Below are 24,083 nucleotides of genomic sequence, written 5' to 3'. Positions count from 1 at the left end.
ACCTTATTAACCACTTATTTCTAATAATGTCTCTGTAGATTCTTTGGGGGTTTCTACCATTTATTTACATGAGCTGCTACTTACCACAGAATCATAATTTCTATGTAGTTTTACATTGTCATTTAGCAAGTGAGGAAATTCTGGCCCAAAGGGATTAAATACCTTCACTAAGATCACAGCTAGAAGTGGCACTAAGACCAGAACTCAAGGGCCCTGACTCCAAGTTCTTTCTTTTTTCTCTTATACCACTTTTATGACAAGTTGATCCCTCTTTGAAGGTGGCATTTAAAAAAAACCAACGCAACTGATGTCTAGGATTTATTAAACTCCACCATGCATAAAACATGACCTTCAGAAATGCTTTCTAAATCAAATCCTTGGAAAATCTATCAAATAAGCTCTTGTTAAAGTCTTGTGGGAACCAGGAAGGCAAGAAACTTGGAGGTGGTTCCCTGTAGTTTCTTTAACTACAAAGTAACCAAAACATTTACTGAATTTAAAGAACTTAGTTTCACTACTATATAGCTACATGACACACACAGTGTGACTGAGTACCCTATCTCACCATAAATATATACAAATTCTTAAGACATGATGAAGAGACTTGTGATATACACAAATTCACAAAGACATGGTGAAGCATCTCCATGTTGTCTAATTCCCAATCTGGTGACATGTAACATATCACATGAGCTGGTCAATTCTAGAAATAGTCAATAACTGAAAATGAGGCCCAAATATGTATGTTAAGTGTATGCATACACCTGTAAACATATACCAATAGAGCCCTAATATTTAAGACTTACTATGTGTTCACTTCAACAAGTGAAAAGTACTACAAAGAAGTTTAGCAAGTAAACTTCTTGAAGTTCCAAGAGGGTATATGATATTCTATTATTTGATTAAAGACAAAAATAGCTTCATAATTTATTTCCCAGGCTGATAATGTATTTAGCACCTGCTGTGGCTTCTGGGGCAACTCTTGCTTTTATTCTTTAGGGTGCTAAGATATGCAGTATTTGTTGAGAGAAATTGTGGTGGAAACATCTTTAGAGAATAAAATGATACAAAAAGGAGTACAGTAAATGCTTACTGACAGAGAAAACGATTTCCAAAGCAGACAATTTTGAGATGTCAGGCAGCCAACATTTCCTTGATTTTAATGAAGAACAGATGACCACTGGCAGACTAACTGGCCACAGGGGCAGGCAGAGAGAGAGGCCAGCATTGACTCTGGACTCACCATTACAGTGATGAAAATGGCCTGGCTCTGAGAAGAGCGGCTCATGTCTGCCTCTCCCTTTCCTGCCATCATGCTATTACAGCGTAAGGGCAACATGATCGGGAAAATCGGCCACTCCACTCCCCTCACTTCATGCTGATAATATCTTCAGAGTTTGGGGCCTATCCTCCTATTTTTAAAAACATCTAGGGAAAGACTGCTGACCCTATTACAACCCTCACCCTGCCCCTGCCCATCCTGAGCCAACCCACTCCCAGTGTAGGGGGACGCCCTTCTGGCAGGCAGCTCTTCATGCATCATGACAAATTTCCTATGGTGGGGATTTAGGTTTCTGTCCCCTCACTGTCACTGGAGGAAGTGAGAAATAACTGACCAACATAATTTTAACTCTTTTCGGAAATAAGTTTGGTGTGAATGGGACAACTCTCAATATTCTCTGATGCCATATTAATACAATGTCCTACCTTCTCATCTCGGAAATTTAGGAACTGCTGGAAAACTTCACTTTCTGAGATTACTGGATGGCGACACATCCTGGTCATCCAGGCCTGAAGTCTCTCCATGCGCATTTTGATAAATTCCTCTTCAAAGCGGCCTGCAAGCGACACACCAAGAATGACATACAACTTTGTCTAAAATGAATGACTGTTACCATACTGTAAATGAAAAACCATTTCTATGGCTACTGGCTACTGGGTAGAAAGCTATTTAGCAAAAGGTAAACCATGGTGATTTTTCACTAATCTAAAAAACAAGCAACACAATGAATGCTCAAAGGCCCACAGGTAAGATGCAACAAACTTCAGTTTTTAAGAATATAATTCCAATTTAACATATTCAGAAACCCTTTAATTGTGACAAGAATAATGACAACCTCAAAGTGCTATTTTCTTCAAGTATCCTTAAAGTACTAAAAAAAAATTAAATCATATCTCAACATGAAAACCTGTCTCCTTCCTATAAGCTAACAGGCCAGTTTCTGTGTGGCCACATGAAGTCCTATAGGCAAGAAAGGAGTGATAAGTGGAATTTAATGTCATTCTTACAAATGACATGACATTTCCATGTTATAAAAATGTGTCCAAACGCAATATAAATTACATATATACAAGTTTAAATTTAGCATTATGAAGAGTAACCCAAGGCTATAGCTTTTTTCCTCCATGTATTTTAAATTACTTAAAGTGAAATACCAAAGGAATTTTTCCACTAATGCAATAACGTTAAGTTGCTATTCTGGAACTTGTGACTATACTAAAACAGTTTAATGAGTGGTCCTTTCTGTTTTAAAAGTAGAAAGTCAGCTTGACAAGGATAGCATAACAAACATCAAGTGAACACTAAGAATGTTTATAAACCTACAAACAAAAATTACTATTAGTTGAAAGGCTTCTAGTGGTAGAAGTTCCAGCTACGGCCTGGAGCGATCAGCTAACCCTATCCCTCAAAAGCAACTATAAAGCTAGACAACATTAACAAAAACAACCAAATGAGTGCTCTAGAAATCAACAAAAGGCGAATGGCCACCTGAGAAGTGTTTATGCTTGAAGAACTGAACTTCAGGCGACAATGGTGGAAATCTGTGGTGTTGGGAGGCTGCTCCTGTCACCCCCGCACCTGCTCCCTGTGTGCCACCCACCCCACGTGTTCGACATGGCGGTATCACTAGGGTGGACAGGCTGTGAAGACTGGCACCTGCAGCTTCTCCGTGAGGGTAGGAGGCTCACTTGGGGTGATGGGAGATGCCCATGTTCAATGGTGGTATCAGTGGCAGTGACAATCTCAGAGACAGATGAACAGGAAGGGACAACAGACCTGATAGCCAAGGTCAAACCATGCATATTCCAGGCTGAGGCTGTATGCATACACAGTGGAGACCAGAGAGGGTCCAAGCCAGGCCAACTCTGAGGCTGTACACACAAGTAAAGGAGACACAAAAGGGTCTGGTAGAAAGTAAAAGCCAGGGCAACTTAAAAATGACCTGAGCTTTGAATGAGTTACATCGAGTTACAGTTAATCAACAGAGGACAGAAGCCCCAACTTATTGGCCTGAGGTGGTTGGGTACAACCTCTGTCAATCAATCAAAGGCTTACTACCAATCAACACAGACATAGGAGCAAACTCTAGGAAGGCAAATGTAAAACAAACAAACAAACAAACATAGCAATAACTGAACTTCCAGGGAGACAGACTTCAGAGATTTAATCTTAGGCAAGTTACTTAACAAAAAGCAGAAACAACAACCTTCAGGGAGGTAAACTCAGAATCTAGAGCTGCTAAAATATATTCTCAAAAATATCCAGTTTTCTACAAAAAATTAAGAGATATGCAAAGAAATAACAAGATATGACCCATACTGAGAAAAAAATAAGCAGTCAATAGACACTATCTCTGAGTGCCCTCAGATGTTGAATTTGGCAGAAAAAAACAATGTGGCAGATAAAGCAGATTCTACAAGGATTTTCAAAGAACTAAAGGAAGCCTAAAAAATTAAAAAAAATATGACAGAGAATCAACACACAGAGTTTCAAAAAGGAGAGAGAAGTTACCAAAAAAGAATCACATGGAAATTCTGGAGTTGGAAGTATAGTAATTGAAATTAAAAATTCACTGCAGATAAGGCTCAAAAGAAGATTTAAGGTAGCAGAAGAAAAAAAACACCCAGTGAATTCGAAGATAGATCAACAGAAGTTAACTAACATGAAGAACACAGAGAAAAAACACAAAACGTAAAATGAACACATCCTAGAATATATCAAGCACACCAAACACTTGTAATGAGAATCCCAGAGGAAGAAGAGTGAGACAAAAAATATTTGAAGAAATAATGGCAGAAAAATTCTCAAATTTGATGGAAAACGAATCTACATTTCCAGGAAGCTCAACAAACCTCAACACAGTCTGTATTTGTAGGATAAATACAAAGAGATTCACAACTAGGTAAGACAGAGTTAAACTACTAAAAGACAAAAACAAAATCTTGAAAGCAGCAAGTGAAAAATGACTGATCATGCATAGTAGAGTGGGCACGTGAGATTAACAGCTGACTTGCTGTCTTGACACAACAGAGCCAGATCAGTATAACTATCCTCTAAAAATAAAGACATAACCAGATAAATAATGAGAGAATTCACTGATAACAGACCTGCATTAAAAGAAGTATTAAAGGAAGTCCTTCAGGCTAAAAAGAAATTACTAAAGATGGTGACTTGAATCTGCAGAGAGAAATAAGCAGCACCAGAAATGTAAGGATTAATGTAAAAGACTCTATAGATCTATTTTTTCTAATTTGTTTCCTTAGCGTCTTTAAAAGACAAAAGACTGTAGAAAGCAGTAATTACTACACTGTGTTGTTGGATTCATAACATACAGATGTAATATATATAAAAATAACAGCATAAATGAGGGAAGGGAATAAAGCTATATAGGAGAAAAATTTCTATATTTCACTGGAATTAATATTAATCTAAAGTGCACTGTGATGTTAAAAAAGATGCGTATTATATCCCTTAGGGCAACCACTATGAAAATAACTTTAAAAATTTGGTTTAAACAATGAGAAGAATTAAAACAATACACCGTAAAATATTTAACACAAAGGAAAGGCAGTAAAGGAGGAAAAAGAGGCAAACACAGAAAACAAATAACAAAATGGCAAATGTGAATCTAACCATGTCAATAATTATATAAATACAAATGGCCTAAAAACCCCAATCAAAAGCAGAGATTGTCAGACTGGATAAAAAAGTAAGATCCAACTATCTTGCCTATAAGAGAAACAGCTTAATTTCAAAGGCACACATATACTGAAAGTAAACAGATGGGAAAAGATGTACCAAACAGTAACTATAACAGAAATGGAGTGGCTATATTAATATTAGACAAGTACGCTTTAACACAGGAAATCTTACTAGAGACAATGGGGAACCGCTCATGATATGAGTCACTACATGAGGAAGATATTAAAATTACAAACTGTATATGTCTACCTAATGAGAGACTCAAAATACATAAAACAAAAAGTGACAGAATTAAAAGGAGAGATAGTCCACCAATCATGATGTTAAATTTCAATACCCAATACTCAATAATTGATAGAACTAGAAAGAAAATTGGCAAGGATGTAGAAATCTGAATAACACTACCAACCCAGCCTAACTGACATGAATGAAACGCTCCACCCAGTTGCTACAGACACATACTCTTTTGAAGCACACATGGAATATTCTCTATGACAGACCATATGCTAGGCCATAAAATAAGTCTCAATAAATGTAAAAGGACTAAAAATCATGCAAAGTATGTTCTCTGAACATAATAAAACTGGAGGTCAAAAGAAAAAAATTCAGGAAATGGCCAAATAGTTGGAAATTAAACACAGAGTTGGTTCTCTGTATCCACGGGCTCTGCATCCACGGATTCAACCAACCTCAGATTGCAAATATTTGAGGGAAAAAAATGTTTCTATAACGAATATGTATGGACTTTTTTCCTTGTTATTCTCAAAACAATACAGTATAACAATGATTTACATAGCATTTATATTATATTAGGTATTATAACTAATCTAGAGATGATTTAAAATATACGGGAGAATGTGCATAGGTTATATGCAAATACTATACCATTTTATATCAGGGACTTGAGCATCCATGGATTTTGGTATCTGTGGGAGGTTCTGGAACCAATTCCTATGGATACTGAGATATAGGTATATTTCTAAATAACCCATGGATCAAATAAGAACTTCTGAGAAAAATTAGAAAATGTTTTGACCTGAATGAACATGAAAACTCAATACAGTAGACTTTATAGAATGCAGCAAAAGCAATGCTTAAAGTTTTTAGCATTTAATGCCTGTGATAGCAGAAATATCTCAAAACAATAATCTAAGTTTCTATGTTTAAGAAACTAGAAAAAGAATAAATCAAACTCAAACCAAGCAGATGGAGAGAAATGATAAAAGAGCAGAAACAATACAATAGAAAAGAGAAAAATAAAAATCAATAAAACCAAAGAAAAAGAGAGAGGTGACAATGATCAAATCAGAAATGAAGGCATAGACCTAACATCTTTAAAGGTACAAAGAAATACTATGAGCAACTCTAAAACTATACCTAACAACTTATATGAAATAAATCAACTCCCTTAAACACCCAAGCTACCAAAGCTCAGCCTGAATAGTTCTATAGCTATGAAGGAAATTAAATTCATAGTTAAAGCCTCCCCAACAAAGAACACTCCAGGTCCAGATGATTTCAGTGGTGATTTCTATCAAACATTTATAGAACAGTATCAATTCTATATAATCTCCTCCAGAATATAAAAAAGGAGGGAATAGTTCCAAACTCATCCTATGAGACTAGCATTGCCCTGATACTAAAACCAAAGAAATTACAAGAAAACTATAGACCAGTAACCATCGTGAACCAAATCCTCAACCAGATATTATTAGCAAATTTAATCCAGCAATATATAAGAATAATCTATCACCATCGAGTGAGGTTTATTCCAGGCATGTAAGGCTGGTTCAGCAGTGGAAAGCTGATCAATGTGATTTGCTGTATTAATAGCAGAAGAAAAGCCATAAATCACTCGATGGGTACACAAAATACGTGGGACAAAATTCAGCATCTATTCATGAACAAAAACTTTCAGCAACCTAGAAACAGAAGAGAAATTCCTTAACTTGATAAAAGCACATCTAACAAAAAACCTACAGCTAACATCACACTTAATGGTGAAAGACTGAATGCTTTGTCCCTAAGATCAGGAATAAGCCAAAGATGATTGCTCTCACTATTTCTACTCAACAGCATACAGGAAGTCCTAGCAAGTGCAATAAGGCAGAAACAGAAGTAGAAGGCCCATGGATTGGAAGAGAGGAAATAAAACTCTCTATTCCAAGCTGACATGATTGTCTACATTAAAAAAGAAAAGAGGGCCGGGCGCCGTGGCTCACGCCTGTAATCCCAGCACTTTGGGAGGCCGAGGCGGGCGAATCATGAGGTCAGGAGATCGAGACCATCCTGGCTAACACAGTGAAACCCCGTCTCTACTAAAAATATAAAAAATTAGCTGGGCGTGGTGGCGGGCGCCTGTAGTCCCAGCTACTTGGGAGGCTGAGGCAGGAGAATGGCGTGAACCCAGGAGGCGGAGCTTGCAGTGAGCTAAGATAGCGCCACTGCACTCCAGCCTGGGCAACAGAGTGAGACTCCATCTCAAACAAAAAAAAAAAAAAAAAAAAAGAAAAGAGAAAAAAACCAAAGAATCCATACCCACAAAAAAGCTCCTGGAACTATTGAGTGAGTTTAGCAAGGCCACAGATAAAAGGTGGATATACAAAAATCAATCGTATCTCTATATGCAATACATAACTAGAAAACGGAAATCTAAAAAACAAATAGTACCATTTACAATACAACTCTCCAATGAAATTCTTACATATCTTTTTTTTTTTTTTTTTTTGACAGAGTCTAACTCTGTCGCCCAGGCTAGAGTGCAGTGGTGCAATCTTGGCTCACGGTAATCTCCGCCTCCCGGATTCAAGTGACTCTCCTGCCTCAGCCTCCTGAGTAGCTGGGACTACAGGTGTGTGCCACCACGCCTGGCTAATTTTTTTTTTTTTTTTTTTAGTAGAGATGGGGTTTTGCCATGTTGGCCAGGTTGGTTTCAAACTCCTGACCTCAGGTGATCCACCCACCTCGGCCTCCCAAAGTGCTGAGATTACAGGCATGAGCCACCACGCCTGGTCTGAAATTCTTACATATAAATCTAACAAAATATATGCAGAATCTGTATGTTGAAGACTACAAACCCCTAATGAAAATCAAATATGATATATTGATATATATATTGCATATATATAGCATATATATAGCATATATAGCATATATATAGCATATATATAGCATATATATATATGTATGTGTGTATATATATATATATATATATTTTTTTTTTGAGACAGAGTCTCGCTGTCGCCCAGGCTGGAGTGCAGTGGCGCAATCTCGGCTCACTGCAGGCTCCGCCCTCCGGGGTTCACGCCATTCTCCCGCCTCAGCCTCCTGAGTAGCTGGGACTACAGGTGCCCACCATCTCGCCCGGCTAATTTTTTGTATTTTTAGTAGAGACGGGGTTTCACTGTGTTAGCCAGGATGGTCTCGATCTCCTGACCTCGTGATCCGCCCGCCTCGGCCTCCCAAAGTGCTGGGATTACAGGCGTGAGCCACTGCGCCCGGCCGATATATTTTTATATATGGATTAGAAGATGAGATATAAAGATGTGAAAATTGATCTATAGAATCATTGTGGTTCCAATACAAATTCCAGCATGATTATAAATATCTACAAACTGACATTTAAATTTACAAGGAAAGGCAAAAGAAAAAGAATAGCCAAAACAATCTTGTAAAGGAACCAAGTTGGAGGATTCACGCTACCTGATTTAAAGACTTACCATAAAGCTACACAAGTTAAGACAGTGTAGGACTGGCGAAAAGGATGGACACATAAATCAATGGAACAGAAAAGAATCCAGAAATAAACCAACAAATATAATCAAATGATTTTTTTTCTCTTACAAACATCTTTCTAATAAATGGAAAACAGATCTGTCTTTCCAAAAGATGGTGTGAGACTCACTGGATATCCCGATGTGAAAAAAAAAAAAATGCACTACTTCTATCACACTGCACACCTTATACAAAAATAACCTCAAAATGCATCAAAGACCTAAATGAAAAGCCTAAAACCTTTAGAAGAAAATGTTGTGAATTGCTCTTAGCCATGACACCTCAAGCACAGTCCATGAAAGAAAAAACTGATATAGTGAACTTCGTTAAAATTAAAAGCCTTTGTTATGCAAAAGACACTGTTAAGAAAATAACAAGGCTAGTGTGGTAGCTCATGCCTCTAATCCCAACACTTTGGGAGGCCGAAGTGGGCAGACCACTTGAGCTCAGGACTTCGAGACCAGCCTGGGCAACAGGGTGAAACCCTGTCTCTACCAAAAATACAAAAAATTAACAAGAAGTGTTGATGAGAGCCTGTAGTCCCGGCTACTCAGAAGGCTGAGGCTGGAAGACTGCTTGAGCCTGGGAGGTCAAGGTTGTAGTGAGCTGAGATGGTGCTACTGCACTCCAGCCTGGGCGATGACAGTGAGACCCTGTCTCCAAAAAAAAAAAAGAAAAAGAAAATGACAAGCCAAGCCACAGCTGCGACAAGTTATTTGCAAATCACTTATCTAACGAAGAACTTGTTTCTAGAAAATATATACATATATTTTAAAAATCTCAGGATTCAACAATAAGAAAACAGACTGATAAAAAATGAGCACAAGATCTGAACAGACGCTTCCTCACCGAAGATCTATAGATGGGAAATAAGCACATGAAGAGATGCTCAACCCCACTCGCCATCAGGAAATGCAAATCAAAACCATGCTGAGATACCACTGCATACCTATGAAACTGGTTAAAATGAGGAAAAACTGACACTATCAAGTGCAGGTAGGGATGTAGAACTACTAATGATACTCTCATATATTGCTGGTGAGGATTCCAAAATGGTATAGCTTCTTTGAAAAACAGTTGGGCAATTTCTTAAACATTAAATATATACTTGCCAAATGACCCAGTCATTTTACTCTTATTTACCCAAGAGGAATGAAAACTTACGTTCATACAAAAACCTGTATGCAAATGTTTACGGCAGCTTTATTCATAATTGCCAAAAGCTGGAAACCCAAATGTCCTTCAATGAGTGAATGGATAAACAAGCTATGGTATATCTAAACACTGGAATACTATTGGCCATGAAAAGAACAAACTATTGACACAACAAAATGAATTGCAAATGTGTTATGCTAAATGAAAGCAGTCAGACTTGAAAGACTATACGCTGCATGCTTCCATTTATAATGACATTCTAGAAAACGCAGAATTATGAACACAAAGAACACATCAGCTGTTGCCATGGTTAGGACTAGGGGGATGGGCAGCACGAGGGAACCTGGGGAGGTAACAGAGCTGTTCTGTATCACGAAATGTAGTGGTGGTTGCAAGACTGCCGTGGTAGCTGTCAAAACTCAGAACTGTACACCAAAAAGAGTGAATTTACTGTACCTAAGTTTAAAAATAAAATTTAAAAAATGAAACCTGAACTTTCCTTTAGAAATTATGACTATAAGCCAGGCAATGGTGGCGTGAACCTATAATCCCAGCTACTTGGGAGGCTGAGGTGGGAGGATCACTGGACTCCAGGAGGTCAAGGCTGCAGTGAGCTATGATTGTGCCACTGCACTCCAGGCTGGGTGACAGAGTGAGACAGTCTCCAAAAATACATAAATAAATAAATAAAATACAGATAGTATTATGCACCTACATATCAAAAACTTTTATTACCTAAAAAGTGGACTTTAACAGAACAATGAGTCTAGACACCATCAGTGTACTAAAGCATTGCAAACTTTGCATTTACTAGCAGTAGATTAAGCAGAAACAAAGCCTTGTGCCTTAGAAAAAAGACAATTCACCTCCTGGCCGGAAAGCCAGTCTGGACCTGGGATATGATGAACTCCCCATTATGGCCAGGTGAGTTGTACCCAGAGTTCATTATCCAATCACTGGTTGAAATTTGGTGATCCTTATTTTATTCAAAAATTATTCTTGTGAAAATTTTTCTGACATAGCTGGTTTATCTCTAAGCTTATGACTTCAGATGTTATTTTATGTTTGGCAGAATTTTCAGACCAAGTTGCAAATAATTAGAAAAAAAGAGGAACTTTTATTTCCCTGTTTTCCATGAACCTTACTAAGGTTTTCACTAAGTATATGAATATATCAGTTTGGTACCAGGAATAAAACTATATTCATTCAATATTATTTCCATAAAAAACAAAAATCTCTAAACAAATAAATGTTAACTGTACATTTTTTCATGGATTAATTATTGAGTCCACAGGAATGTCATAGCATCATCTACTAAGCATTCCTTTTTCTTTTCTCCCGTAGTTTAGTGAGAGGGGAGTTCTTATATAATAATGATCTGTGGGCATCCCAGGCAGGAGGCAAACAAGTGAGAGGGGGAAATAGAGCCCTTCTGTGCTGTTCGGCTTCCTTGGCTCATATCCCAGTTAGTGAATCAAAGCTCAACTTTCTTCACAACGAGGGGCTGCTGCTTTCTTGCTGTTCTATGACATTCCCCTCCCTGGCTGTATGCCCGAACTTATTTTTTTTAAACAAATCTTAGTATGGAAGGAGAACCATGACTCTCTGAAGCTTTAAAAGAGCACTGAAGTATCTGATTCAGAATAAACAATGTATTAAAATCTAAAAGATATGAGAATTTCTTACAAGCCTGAAATAGGCCATTAACCCATGGATTTAAACACTGTGGAGCACACACTGTGCTAACCAAGTTGATAAAGGAGAGTACAAAATTCAAGGAAATAGACTATAATTTTAAATGGCAGAACTGAAGTTTTCATGGAAAGAAATCTGTATTTTTAAAGAGAAAACTGTGATTGAAAGCAATAAGGATGACAAAAAGGAGGTACAGGGAGTGTCTGAACTGGGCTGAGGTACAGGGAGTGTCTGAACTGGGTTAGAAGTAGGGGTTCGGTCAGCGCCTCTGGGCGGAAGGCAGCAGCAGCCCACGGCCATCTGGCTGTCACTCCATCGCCCCAGCACCATGAGGGACCACTCAAGTGTCACCCAGGGGACTGGGGAGATGTGTTTATCTACCCAGTAGAGCAGCCCCATTTTCAATTCTGCAATGACAATTTGAAATTTTTGAAATGTGTTCCAAAAAAATCAAAATCAAAATCAAAACTTCTTTTAAAACAAAAGTTTCCATCTCCACAAAACACTTTAGGGAAAAATAAACATAAAGTAAAATATAAAGTAATGTTTTAAGGAGAATAATTTACTCATTGTATGAATACTAATTCTAGGGAAAGATTAGTCAGTCTACATCTTAACAGAAACAGAGTAAGCTGTGGGATCAGATTCAAATTCCTTTTTCAGCAAGAGAGAGGGGAACCTGTTTAATGTCTGTGGATTTCCGTTTCCTCATCTATAAAGTGAAGATGAAAACGACTATCTGTGAGGACAGACGAGAGGCACTCGAGAAGTGTCCAGGAACACGTGGGACAAACTCCACGGCAGTGCTGACATGTTTCCATCTGGCACTGCCACCTGGCTGTGAAGTCGCAGGCCCTCCCCGAACTGTTTATCTTGACTCTTGCAAGTGCAGTGAGAATTCCACCGCCTCTGGTCTTCCCTGACGTTTGGGGAAAGAACCCTTCATTCAGCCCTCCATGTTTCTTCTCCCTAGGTTCAGGTGAGCATCTTAGCATCTCTTTCACATCTCTTACAGGCCTCTCTGGCTCTGACCTTTGAACATCTCCTCTCACAATCCACTCCTATTTTCGCTAGTTCATGTATGTGAACATTTTCTAGCAATATACTAAAACTCTGTCTAACCTTTAAGTCTGTTTCTTCACAACATTTATTTATTTATTTATTTATTTATTTATTTATTTATTTGAGACAGAGTCTTGCTCTGTTGCCTGGGCTGGAGTGCGGTGGTGCAATCTCGGCTCACCACAACCTCTGCCTCCCAAGTTCATGCCATTCTCCTGCCTCAGCCTCCCTAGGAGCTGGGACTACAGGTGCACGCCACCAAGCCCAGCTAATTTTTTAGTAGAGACAGGGTTTCACGGTGTTAGCCAGGATGTTCTCGATCTCCTGATCTCGTGATCCACCCGCCTCGGCCTCCCAAAGTGCTGGGATGCCACCACGCCTGGCACACAACCTTTATTTTAACACACACACGCTGAGTCCCTCAGTGCCTACATAGAGTAGCAGAGTCTACCCTAGGCTGGATATTAAAAACAAAAACAATTCCGACACAAAAACAAACCCTTTCTACCTGCATACTTACAAGGTGCCCTGTATACTTACAAGGTGCTCTAGTAACAGCATGGGTTACTTACCAAAAGATTCTTGGGGGCGGGGGCGGGGGAGGGGAGGGAATGTGGCACTTAAAAAACAAGAGAAGGGAGAGGGTAATAATAATAATAAATAGAAAATGGCACTTTTAAAAAACAAGAAAAGGGAGAGGGTAATAATCCAAATAAGTAGAAAACCAGGCAGCTTCTTCCTTCATTAACACTTAGCAGTTCTGTGGCTTCTCTGTCCAGTGCTTACTCATCTAATGAAATAATGCAGCTTATCTGTATAACCTGTTTGCATCATGTGGGTCATACATTTTTATTTCCATTTTAGGCTATTTGAATTATTTCTATTTTTTCAGGTGTCATTTTTCACATATTTTAAATGTACACATTTCTTTTGTAGAAAGGGTACAGCAATGAAGACAATGACTGCTGGAATTCAAGACACATACAAGACCTGTGATTTGCACATTAAACATTCTCGTTAGACGTTTACGCAACTTCCAGATAGATGTACAACATGCGATGGTTCTCTCTTCACAGCTGTATTTAATTACTGTTTCCAACTCCTGCATCCTGCTGCTCTACAGGATGGAAAATGCCATCACTGACTTACAGGAGGATAATCTGACTGGAGTCTTTCTATTTGTCATCCTGGGTTTAGCATTACACACACTCACCTGTGACTTGTTTGTCTGGAAGAGAAGGGATTGGAATGGCTGACCCAAACTTAACCAGGAGACGCTCATATAACCAGTCAAAGTGCTTATACCTGTGGTTTACAGATCGATTAGTGTTCTACAAAATAAGGGAAAGAGAAAAGGTTACCAATGCCAACTCTAGAAAATGAAGAAAAAAGCTGCAATCAGTGATTCAAACATGATTCTGCTTTTGATAACATGGATACTTACAGTAGGTGTTAGCTGATATTCGATGTAGCTCTTCAGACCATACATTTTGGAGCCTTTCCTGGGATCTGCTACCACACAGTCAAATGTAGAGGTAGGATAAACCCACATTGGGCCATAATCTCCAACCTATGCCAATGTTCCAGAAAGAAGTAATTTTGTTACATGGAAAAATAATAAATACAATTGATGTGAATCAGCAAGTAATTCTTTTCAGAATGAGAATTCCTTTGGAGGGTCATTCTTGTTCGTCTTTGAAAGGTACATAAATGGTTCAATGGTTTCTGTTCCTGTTAGATATTATGTTTAAAGACCACACCTGTGGGAAACCCTTCTGCTCCCATGTGGGTAGCTCAGCCCATGGAGAGGAGACACCAGCTTCCCTCTCCCAAGGAGAGTGCTGGTTATAACACAATGTTTCTTTCTAGTCTAGCTGTCTCAAGCTACATGTGATGAAGGACTAGCTTTTAAAATTTTCGAATCTATCATAGACTAATAGTTTGGTGAAATATAACATTACACATTTTGATTTTTCAACAATACCAAATTGTCCTCAAGTTTTCTAAATATTCTCATGTTCTGTACCTATCTCATGGTGGATCAGGAACAAGCAGTTTTCAGATGGGCAACTGGTCTGTGGACCATACTTTGAGTAGCATTGTTCTGGCTCATAGAAGCGATTAATTAGATTGGCCAGAGGCTGATAGTCATTGTTTTACTACTAGCGGCAGGGTGGGGGGAGGGGGAGGTACTACGTCTTAAAAGCAAGAACCAGGCTGTTTTTTCCCATGGACTGCTGTGCCTAAGCACAGTGGGGCTGGCTCACTTCCAAGCCCCAGGTATCACGCCCACCTGGGCAAGGCTTGCCCAAAGAGGGTAGGCCTCCATTCCTTTCCCACTGGCCTTCTCTTCTATCTGTGACTAGGGCAAAAGTTCACAAATTCAGGCGAGACTTACACTAGGCTCACTGGGGTTTTAGCTGTGGTGGGAGGTGAGGAAGGGAAGGCAGCTAAATTCTATGTGGGGGTGTAGAGACCTCGTGTGTAAGTTTTGAGCCTGAGGATCATTTCTGCTAGGCATTGCTAGGTGACAATAGATCTGCTGTCCCAAACCTGGTTTTTTCATCTTATTTAAAACAGCATCCAAGGCCATGGGGGCAGCTGCAGAGGAACCTGGATGCTGGAGCTCATGTACAGGCTCCTGGAATCACTGCCTGAGTCACCAACAGTCTCAAGTTGGTTCTGCCTCATTCATTTCATAAACTTTGATCACAATGACAGATTCCAGAGATTCAGACTGTAGGACAGTAGCTCTTATCAAAACACATTTCAGAGCAACAGAAGTCCTTATTATACTGAGAATGTTATCTATCTTCTTGGCTTGAAAATGAAAAATAATTGAGTTATAATCCAAGAAGAGAATGAAAAAACAAACACCTGGACTGTAAAAGGACCACTATTCAGGAAGCAGATTCACTCAGAGATTCATTCAGAGATTCAAGGAGAATGAAATAATTTATGGAACAGGTTTTATTCTTGCAGACTTGAAAAAGTACAGTAAGAAGGTAAAAAGAAAATGAGAAAAATCACACAGATTGCGCTAAAGGAAGAGAGATTTGTTTAGGCTGAGACCTCAGAGAGGTAAGGCCAGACAGACATAAAAAGGAAAAAAAGGTATACCCAGTCCTAATTTTTTTTTTTTTTTAAGAGGAAGATGGGAAAAGCGGATTGGGATATAAAAGTTCAGAGGCTGTTAGGTCAGGAAGGTGACCCACTCCAAGGATAAGAGTAGTTTAAAAAGAGACTAAAATCTCTGAGAACAAATTACTATAACGCCCTCAGAGAGATCCCAGATCCAAGAAACTAGCTGAAAGCTGCAGAGGAGATGACTTTCGGGAGCTCCCTCAGTGAGTGGGCCGAAAGCGGCAACTGTGCTTGGCTAGGGCCCAATTTCACGGGGCTCTGTTTCATGAGTGGGCAAGGTTACTGCACTTTTAGAGCAAAGAGTTGTGGGCAAGGTTACTGCACTTTTAGAGCAAGAGTTAGTCTCTGCTTTCTCTGGGCCTTCTGAAGACATGGTGGCTTTCCTCAGCTTCTTCCAGGTATAGACGCCCACAAAGGCAGACCTGCCTACTGGGTGCATGGGTCCAGTTCTACCTAAAACTTGCGGGTCAATGAAAGGCTGGAACCCTTAGCTCTGTACCACCACTGCATGCCTGGGACAAAGTCCCCTTTAAGAATCTGAGGCAGGATGGGCGCAGTGGCTCACGCCTGTAATTCCAGCACTTTGGGAGGCCGATGCAGGCGGATCACAAGGTCAGGAGTTCAAGACCACCTGGCCAATATGGTGAAACCCCATCTCTACTAAAAAATACAAAAAAAATTAGCCGGGCGTGGTGGTGCATGCCTGTAATCCCAGCTACTCAGGAGGCTGAGGCAGGAGAATTGCTTGAACCCGGGAGGCGGAGGTTGCAGTGAGCTAAGATCGCGCCACTGCACTCCAGCCTGGGTGACAGAGTGAGACTGTCTTAAACAAACAAACAAAAAAACAAAACTGAGACAGAGCTGTGCACTCTTGATTTTGAGGAGTTTTAAATGTCATGAAAAGAATAATGGTACATGTTCACTTTTTTTTTTAAGTCCAGAGAAAACAGGAAAAAAAAATCTTTAATATAACTACTCGGAAGTTAATTATCCCAAATTTGCTTTGAGGGAAAAAGCATAAAAAGGTCTCTTGGTTACAGTTCTTCAGCCTGGAGGCTTCCAAGATTTGGAGTTTTTCAAACATGCAGGCACAAGTAATTAGAGAATCTAATACTATTCCTGCAATTTTATCAAGTCTCCAAAGATTACGGAATAAGACCAGATGTTTCCTCATCCTTGATTGAGTCCAGGGTGAGAACACTCAACACTTCAGGTTCCCAATCTAATTGTTACAGGGTTAGGTCAATAGGATCAGAAGATAGCTACAGTTCTCTTTTCCAGAATTTCATTTGGGAATCTACAACTAAATATCACCTAGACAGAAAATCTATCACCAATCAAAATGTGGAATGAAACCAAAGGGCTTGTGTTACGTTATGCAATAACCAAGTAATTCTAAGACAGATATTCTCAATGATGTCCTTAACTCCCAGCTTCCATTTGGTAGCTCCTTATCTCGACTTGACAGCTGGTTTACTGGAAAAAACACTATTACCCATATATCTGAAAGGGCACCTTATTCTGATAACATACATGTACTTTACAAGGGAAGAAACATAAATATTTGAATTGAGTTCATCAGTTAAACATATAGGGCTGGCAGGAAAAACAGTATGTAAAATACACTTCAAGACACTTTAGAAAAAAATGATCAAAATAGTATGTTTTATGAGTGTTTGTTCAATACTAAAAGTCTGAAAGATAAAGAATAAACAATGACAGGCATTAATTTGTGTTAATTATCTTCAGTACTCCCACAACACTAACATATATTATCAGTTATTTGGGGCATTAAATATATTTAAAAATACTTTCCAAAAGATGAATAACTCGCTTAAGGTACAGTATAAGAAAGCAAACAACAATAAACAAACTTACAATGATGGGAATTTTCTCTTTGGGTTTTGCTAGTTGTTTGGCCAACAAATACTGTTCCGTGCCAGGTTTTGCAAATCCAGGAAATCTAATCATGAATATAAATGTTCGTCAGTCTTAAGTCTTGCCTTGTAAGAATTTTACAACTCTCGTCCACATTTACTTAATTTACCAGTTTTAACCTTGTCCTGTCTTTCGGGTGCACTAGAACTAGGAAACTGTGGTAAATGAAACCTAACGTAATCAGATTGTTCAGTGGCCAATTAGGCATTTAATTAAGCTTGATATGGTAAAGAGAATAGTTTGACTCCAGAAGGTGTGATGTTTACGGGCACTCTATTTGCTTGACTGTGTCTGAAACATTCCGTCACCCCAGAGTGAAGGGCAGACCTGAAAAAATGCCCCCTAGTTCCCTGGGGCAGTGAGTAGTGAGCACACCAATCTGAGTTGGCCACAGGGGGCAATAGCCACATGCTGGCATTTCTACATCCAAATTAAAGTTGCCTTTCAACAAGCTCACTTCACTCCAGAGGCCACAACTGTCCCAAAGAGGCTGTCCTGCTCATCGGCATATGTGCTCGTTTCTTCCGGAATTGCCTTCAGAAGCATTCTTGACAGCGGAAAACAAGCCTCCAAAGTGCAATCACTAAATTTGGCTATGGGCCAGGGGGAAGGTGGGGGGGGGGCGGTGAGGGGGGAGGTCACTTAAGACCCAAAAACTTAAATAAACTTGACTACTTCCAGAAATCACATCTATATCCAAAGGACATTTCTGAAATTGGAGGACAGCTAGAACATAGCCATCCAAAGTGCTAGGCTCTTTACATAAATCTTTAATTCCCTTATCACCTCAGAAGGTAGGTCATTCTGGTCTCATTCTTCCACAAGGAGATTTCAGCCCCTAAGGCTACCTAAGTGTTGGAGTCAGAATTCAAACCCCACGCCATTCAGCTGCAGGACAAGAATGCAGGGAAAGAAGACACGGGCCCGAAAAAGACAAGATTAATTTGGGTTTTAGAATTTTTCTTTTAGTAAACAGAAGAAAAGGAAGTAAAATATCTACAATGGGAAAAGGAATCTTATTTCTACGAAGTTCCAGTCGCATTGCTTCTACTTTCATTCATGTGCCAAGCCAAAGGCCAGTGTGATGCTCTCAGGGGCCCATGTCTTCTTTCCCTGCATTCTTGACTGACTTCCCTTGAGTCTCCTTTCTCTAGACATTCCTTTAAAACACAGCTTATACAAGAGACCAGAGGTGTCCTGCAGCTGGATGGCGTGGGGTTTGAATTCTGACTCCAACACTTAGGTAGCCTTAGGGGCTGAAATCTCCTTGTGGAAGAATGAGACCAGAATGACCTACCTTCTGAGGTGATAAGGGAATTAAAGATTTATGTAAAGAGCCTAGTATGTACTCAGTACATTTCAGTCATTGGCGATTAAGTCATCCTCTCTTTGGAAGTACTCCCTGCAGCCTCAGGTAGAGTCTTCTTTGGCATTTTGAGCATATTTTGTGATTCCATTCATCACACCTGATTGCCGCTATCCATTTACCTATTACAGCAGCCAGAGGGACTTAGAGGAAGCATTTGTGTTTTCAGAACCTGGAGGAGTTTTGGGAGCATACTGAATGCTTAGTGAATTAACAGACTAACCTGGAACACTTTAATTTATTAATAAATTAATTTTTTTAATTTATTTTTTGAGACAGAGTCTCACTCTGTCACCAGGCTGGAGTACAGTGGCGCGATCTTGGCTCACTGTAACCTCTACCTCCTGGTTCAAGCGATTCTCCTGCCTCAGTCTCCCAAGTAGCTGGGACTACAGGCGTGCTTCTATGGGGATTATATATCATGACAACTCCTTGACCAGCTTGTAAGCATTTCACTTTTTGGGCACTGTTATGGACTACAGAAAAATTTGAGGACAGCAAACAGCAATGTATTAATTATTTCAGCATCATCAAGATGTCTTTTTTTTTTTTTTTTGAGACAGAGTCTCTCTGTGTCACCCAGACTGGAATGCAGTGGCGCCATCTCGGCTCACTGCAACCTCTGCCTCCCGGGTTCAAGCGATTCTCCTGCCTCAGCCTTCCAAGTAGCTAGGATTACAGGCACGCCACCACGCCCAGCTAATTTTTTATATTTTTGGTACAGATTGAGGTTTCACCATGTTGGCCAGGCTGGTCTTGAATTCCTGACCTCGTGATCTGCCTACCTCGGCCTCCCAAAGTGCTGGGATTACAGACATGAGCCACTACACGCGGCCCAAGATGAATTCTTACAGTGCTCAAGTGTATTTAATTTCAGATCTCTTTTTCTAGTATAAGATATATGTTCCATGACTAGAATACAGCTGTCATATAAAATGGATTAATTGCTGAAAAAGTGTTAATACTTAAAAACATTTTTTATAATTGTTTTACGTTTAAGTGACTCATTTATACAGTTTAGTTAAATACAAATACACAGGGTTTTAAACTGTTCACAGCACTACAGAGAGACAGAGATGCCTCAGAGGCACAGGTTCAAGTTAGGACTGCTTTAACGTGGTTTCAGCCTGGAATGGTATTTTAGAGCAGAAAGAATTCTTAAAGCCAACCTCCTTGCTTTCGAGATGAAGAAACTGAGTTTCCAACAGGTCATGAAACTTGCCTATAAGCAAATTAGGGAGCAAGTGTGGAGCAGAGGAGAGCACCAAAAACCAGAGTCTAATTAAACTAAAGAGCTTCTGCACAGCAAAAGAAACTGCCATCAGAGTGAACAGGCAACCTACAGAACGGGAGAAAATTTTTGCAACCTACTCATCTGACAAAGGGCTAATATCCAGAATCTACAATGAACTCAAACAAATTTACAAGAAAAAAACAAACAACCCCATCAAAAAGTGGGCGAAGGACATGAACAGATACTTCTCAAAAGAAGACATTTATGCAGCCAAAAAACACATGAAAAAATGCTCATCATCACTGGCCATCAGAGAAATGCAAATCAAAACCACAATGAGATACCATCTCACACCAGTTAGAATGGCCATCATTAAAAAGTCAGGAAACAACAGGTGCTGGAGAGGATGTGGAGAAATAGGAACACTTTTACACTGTTGGTGGGACTGTAAACTAGTTCAACCATTGTGGAAGTCAGTGTGGCGATTCCTCAGGGATCTAGAGCTAGAAATACCATTTGACCCAGCCATCCCATTACTGGGTATATACCCGAAGGACTATAAATCATGCTGCTATAAAGACACATGCACATGTATGTTTACTGCAGCACTATTCACAATAGCAAAGAGTTGGAACTAACCCAAATGTCCAACAACGATAGACTGGATTAAGAAAATGTGGCACATATACACCATGGAATACTATGCAGCAATAAAAAATGATGAGTTCGTGTCCTTTGTAGGGACATGGATGAAACTGGAAACCATCATTCTCAGTAAACTATTGCAAGGACAAAAAACCAAACACCGCATGTTCTCACTCATAGGTGGGAACTGAACAATGAGAACTCATGGACACAGGAAGGGGAACATCACACTCTGGGGACTGTTGCAGGGTGGGGGGAGGGGGGAGGGACAGCATTAGGAGATATACCTAATGCTAAATGACGAGTTAATGGGTGCAGGAAATCAACATGGCACATGGATACATATGTAACAAACCTGCACATTGTGCACATGTACCCTAAAACCTAAAGTCTAATAATTAAAAAAAAAAAAAACAAAAACCAGAGTCAGAGACCCCCAGGCATGAGCTGGAACCTCACTCATCAGCCATGAAAACGTGGCCACTCATTGTTCTCAGTCTCTGCTTCCTTTGTTTTCAAAATGGGGCTAATTTATATGAATTTCAATATACTTTATATTCACACTTAGAGAACAGCTGACAATGATGCACATCACTACTGACCATGACTGAAAACTTCAAATTTGACTCTGAAACAAGACACAGTTGACTAACAAGACAGAGAATTATTCATTTTATTATGCATGCAATTGAGCAGGAAAATATATAATGGAAGAAACTGGGTAAGAGGCAGCAAAAGTGTGCAGTCAAAAGAGAACTCATTCAATCACTGAAGCTATTTAAATATACTTTGGAGAACTTGTAGGACTTATTAAACTAGATCTAGACCTAGATCTTGATGTCTAAATATTATGTCAAATGTTATGTTTTTAATTTTTCCAGACACAGATTAACATTCTTTGATATCTGCTTTGAATCATGGAATTGGAATACTGGGAAAAAGTATTAGTAATTTCAAAAAATAAACTAAACATAACTGCTGGAAGAAGAGTACTTGAAAATTCTGATGGAAGTCATAAATTATTAATATATCTTCTTCAAGCTACACTGGCATAAACTACAGCCTTATTTAGGTCTCTCCAAAGAATCCTACAGTGCTATGTCCACAGTCACTGGTGCCCACATGCCTTCCTGTTAAGTAGGGTATCTACAAGTACTGTTAAAAACTTTCTTTTTTTTTTAGCTAGGTGTGGTGGCTCAAGCCTGTAATCCCAGCACTTTGGGAGGTAGAGGCGGGCGGATCACTTGAGACCAGGAGCTTGAGACCAGCCTGGCCAACGTGGTAAAACCTGATCTCTACTAAAAATACAAAAATTAGCTGGGCGCAGTGGCACACGTTTGTAATCCCGGCTACTCAGGTGGCTGAGGCATGAGAATCGCTTGAACCCGGGAGGTGGGGGTTGCAGTGAGCCAAGATCGCACCACTGCACTTCAGCCTGGGTGACAGAGCAAGACGCCTGTCTCAAAACAAAAAAATAAAACACAACACTTTTTTTTTGTTTTAAATCTAAGAGAAACCTAAGCTAAAACAAAGCTCTTGACCACGTTTTTAGGCGCAGGAGCTGAAACACGTGCTTTGGCGCCTGAGGGCCTGGCTTCCTGACTGGAACACTTGGATGCATCTCTCTGGGCATCAGTTTGCCTGCAGTTAAACAGGGGTTTTATGTACCACAAAGGGATATGAGGGCTACATGCGAATGATACAAACCACTCTGCACAATGCCTGGCACATGGCAAGTGATTAACAAAATAGTAAAACATTTAAAAGAGAGTTGTTATTATTATTCTTTTTAGTTTTCCTGTGACATTAGCAATGAAACCTTAATATGTCATAAACTGATAAAGGTAGAAGTAATGAAAACAATTTGGGAAATCATTAAATAAAATAAATATTTTACTTATTAACCTTGTAAACCAAAAATCCTTTTTTTTTTTTTAAGTAAACTTCTCAGTTAAGATCCAAATAAAAATAACTGAATCATATCCAAAACTTAGGAGATCATTGGAAAGGGAAAAAGCCAGCTGCCTCTTGGTAGGGTATATACTTTGTATTAATGTATGCTTCTACCACGGCCCTGGTTCCCCGGCTCCCCTTTAAACTTACTTGTTAAGGGGAATTTTCATAGATGAGGAACTAGCACGACTGTTTCCTCGCTGAGCGCCGCCTGCATCAGCTGACTCTGAATCCTTAAAGTAGGAAGAGGATTTGGGCCCATCCCAGTCTTCATCCCAGTCATCATCATCACCAGTTGCTAGAGGTGAAAATGGAAGATCATCAGTTAAAAAAAAAAAAAAAAGACCAAAATAAAAATGAAATTACTTAATTTTCTGACAGTAACTACCTACTGGGCAAATCAATTTTTTTTTGATGGAGAAAAGGGTATAGTATAAGAGTATAATATGGATGTTAAGAGTAAAGGCTGTGTAGTCCATTTTAAGGCTTGAATTACAGATTCTTTTAGTGCAAAAGACAAATCAGAAGCAACTTAAAGAGGGCTGTCAGATTAATTTTTAATTTTTGACACGGGCACCGAGATGACACAATGGAGAAAGGGCAGTCTCTTTAATAAGTCGTGATGGGAAAACCAGGTATCTACATGCAAAAGAATAAAACTGGACCTTGTCTTACACCACACACAAAAATCAACTTAAAATAGATTACAGACCTAAATGGAAGACCTGAAACCACACAATTCCTAGAAGGAAACACAGGGGAAAAGCTCCTTGGCGCTGGCCTTGGCAATTGTTTTTTTGAGTATCACACCAAAAGCACAGGCAACAAAGTCAAAAATAACAGGCGGGACTACATGGAACTAAAAAGCTTCTGAACAGCAAAGGAAACAATCAAAATGAAAAGGTAGTCTATGGGCTGGTGTAGGGAGACCCCCTGAAACTATTGCTATGGAATAAAAGATGAAATGCTCCTGATTATCGTAAATACAAAACTGTATGCAGGATTGTGTAAAGACAACGCCAGGTTGGACTGCCAGAACAAGCCAACAGCGCGTGATGTGCTTCCCCCTGGAGAGAGCCTATGAATGGATGTGCAGTCATGGAGGTTTCACATCACCAAGATTCCTATCCCAG

The 24,083-nt window shown here is 39.5% G+C and overlaps 1 protein-coding gene across 3 annotated transcripts in view; it reads right to left on the bottom strand.

Moving 5' to 3' along the window:
* The window catches only part of SNX9 (sorting nexin 9), a 188,467-nt gene that overhangs the window by 21,186 nt on the left and 143,198 nt on the right, over window positions 1–24,083 (bottom strand). For all 3 annotated transcript variants that reach the window (XM_058435628.1, XM_058435629.1, XM_032161264.2), the window contains 5 exons: window positions 23,101–23,248; window positions 17,693–17,777; window positions 14,115–14,240; window positions 13,884–14,001; window positions 1,708–1,838 (listed from right to left, as the gene is read on the bottom strand). In XM_058435628.1, the coding sequence (XP_058291611.1) occupies window positions 1,708–1,838; window positions 13,884–14,001; window positions 14,115–14,240; window positions 17,693–17,777; window positions 23,101–23,248 (608 nt within the window). The remainder of the gene's footprint in view (window positions 1–1,707; window positions 1,839–13,883; window positions 14,002–14,114; window positions 14,241–17,692; window positions 17,778–23,100; window positions 23,249–24,083) is intronic.

The sequence above is a fragment of the Hylobates moloch genome, unplaced genomic scaffold (assembly GCF_009828535.3).
Source record: "Hylobates moloch isolate HMO894 unplaced genomic scaffold, HMol_V3 SCAFFOLD_2, whole genome shotgun sequence".
Taxonomy (NCBI): domain Eukaryota; kingdom Metazoa; phylum Chordata; class Mammalia; order Primates; family Hylobatidae; genus Hylobates; species Hylobates moloch.
Note: the sequence above shows the minus strand (reverse complement) of the source record. Positions and strands in the feature narration are given on the sequence as shown.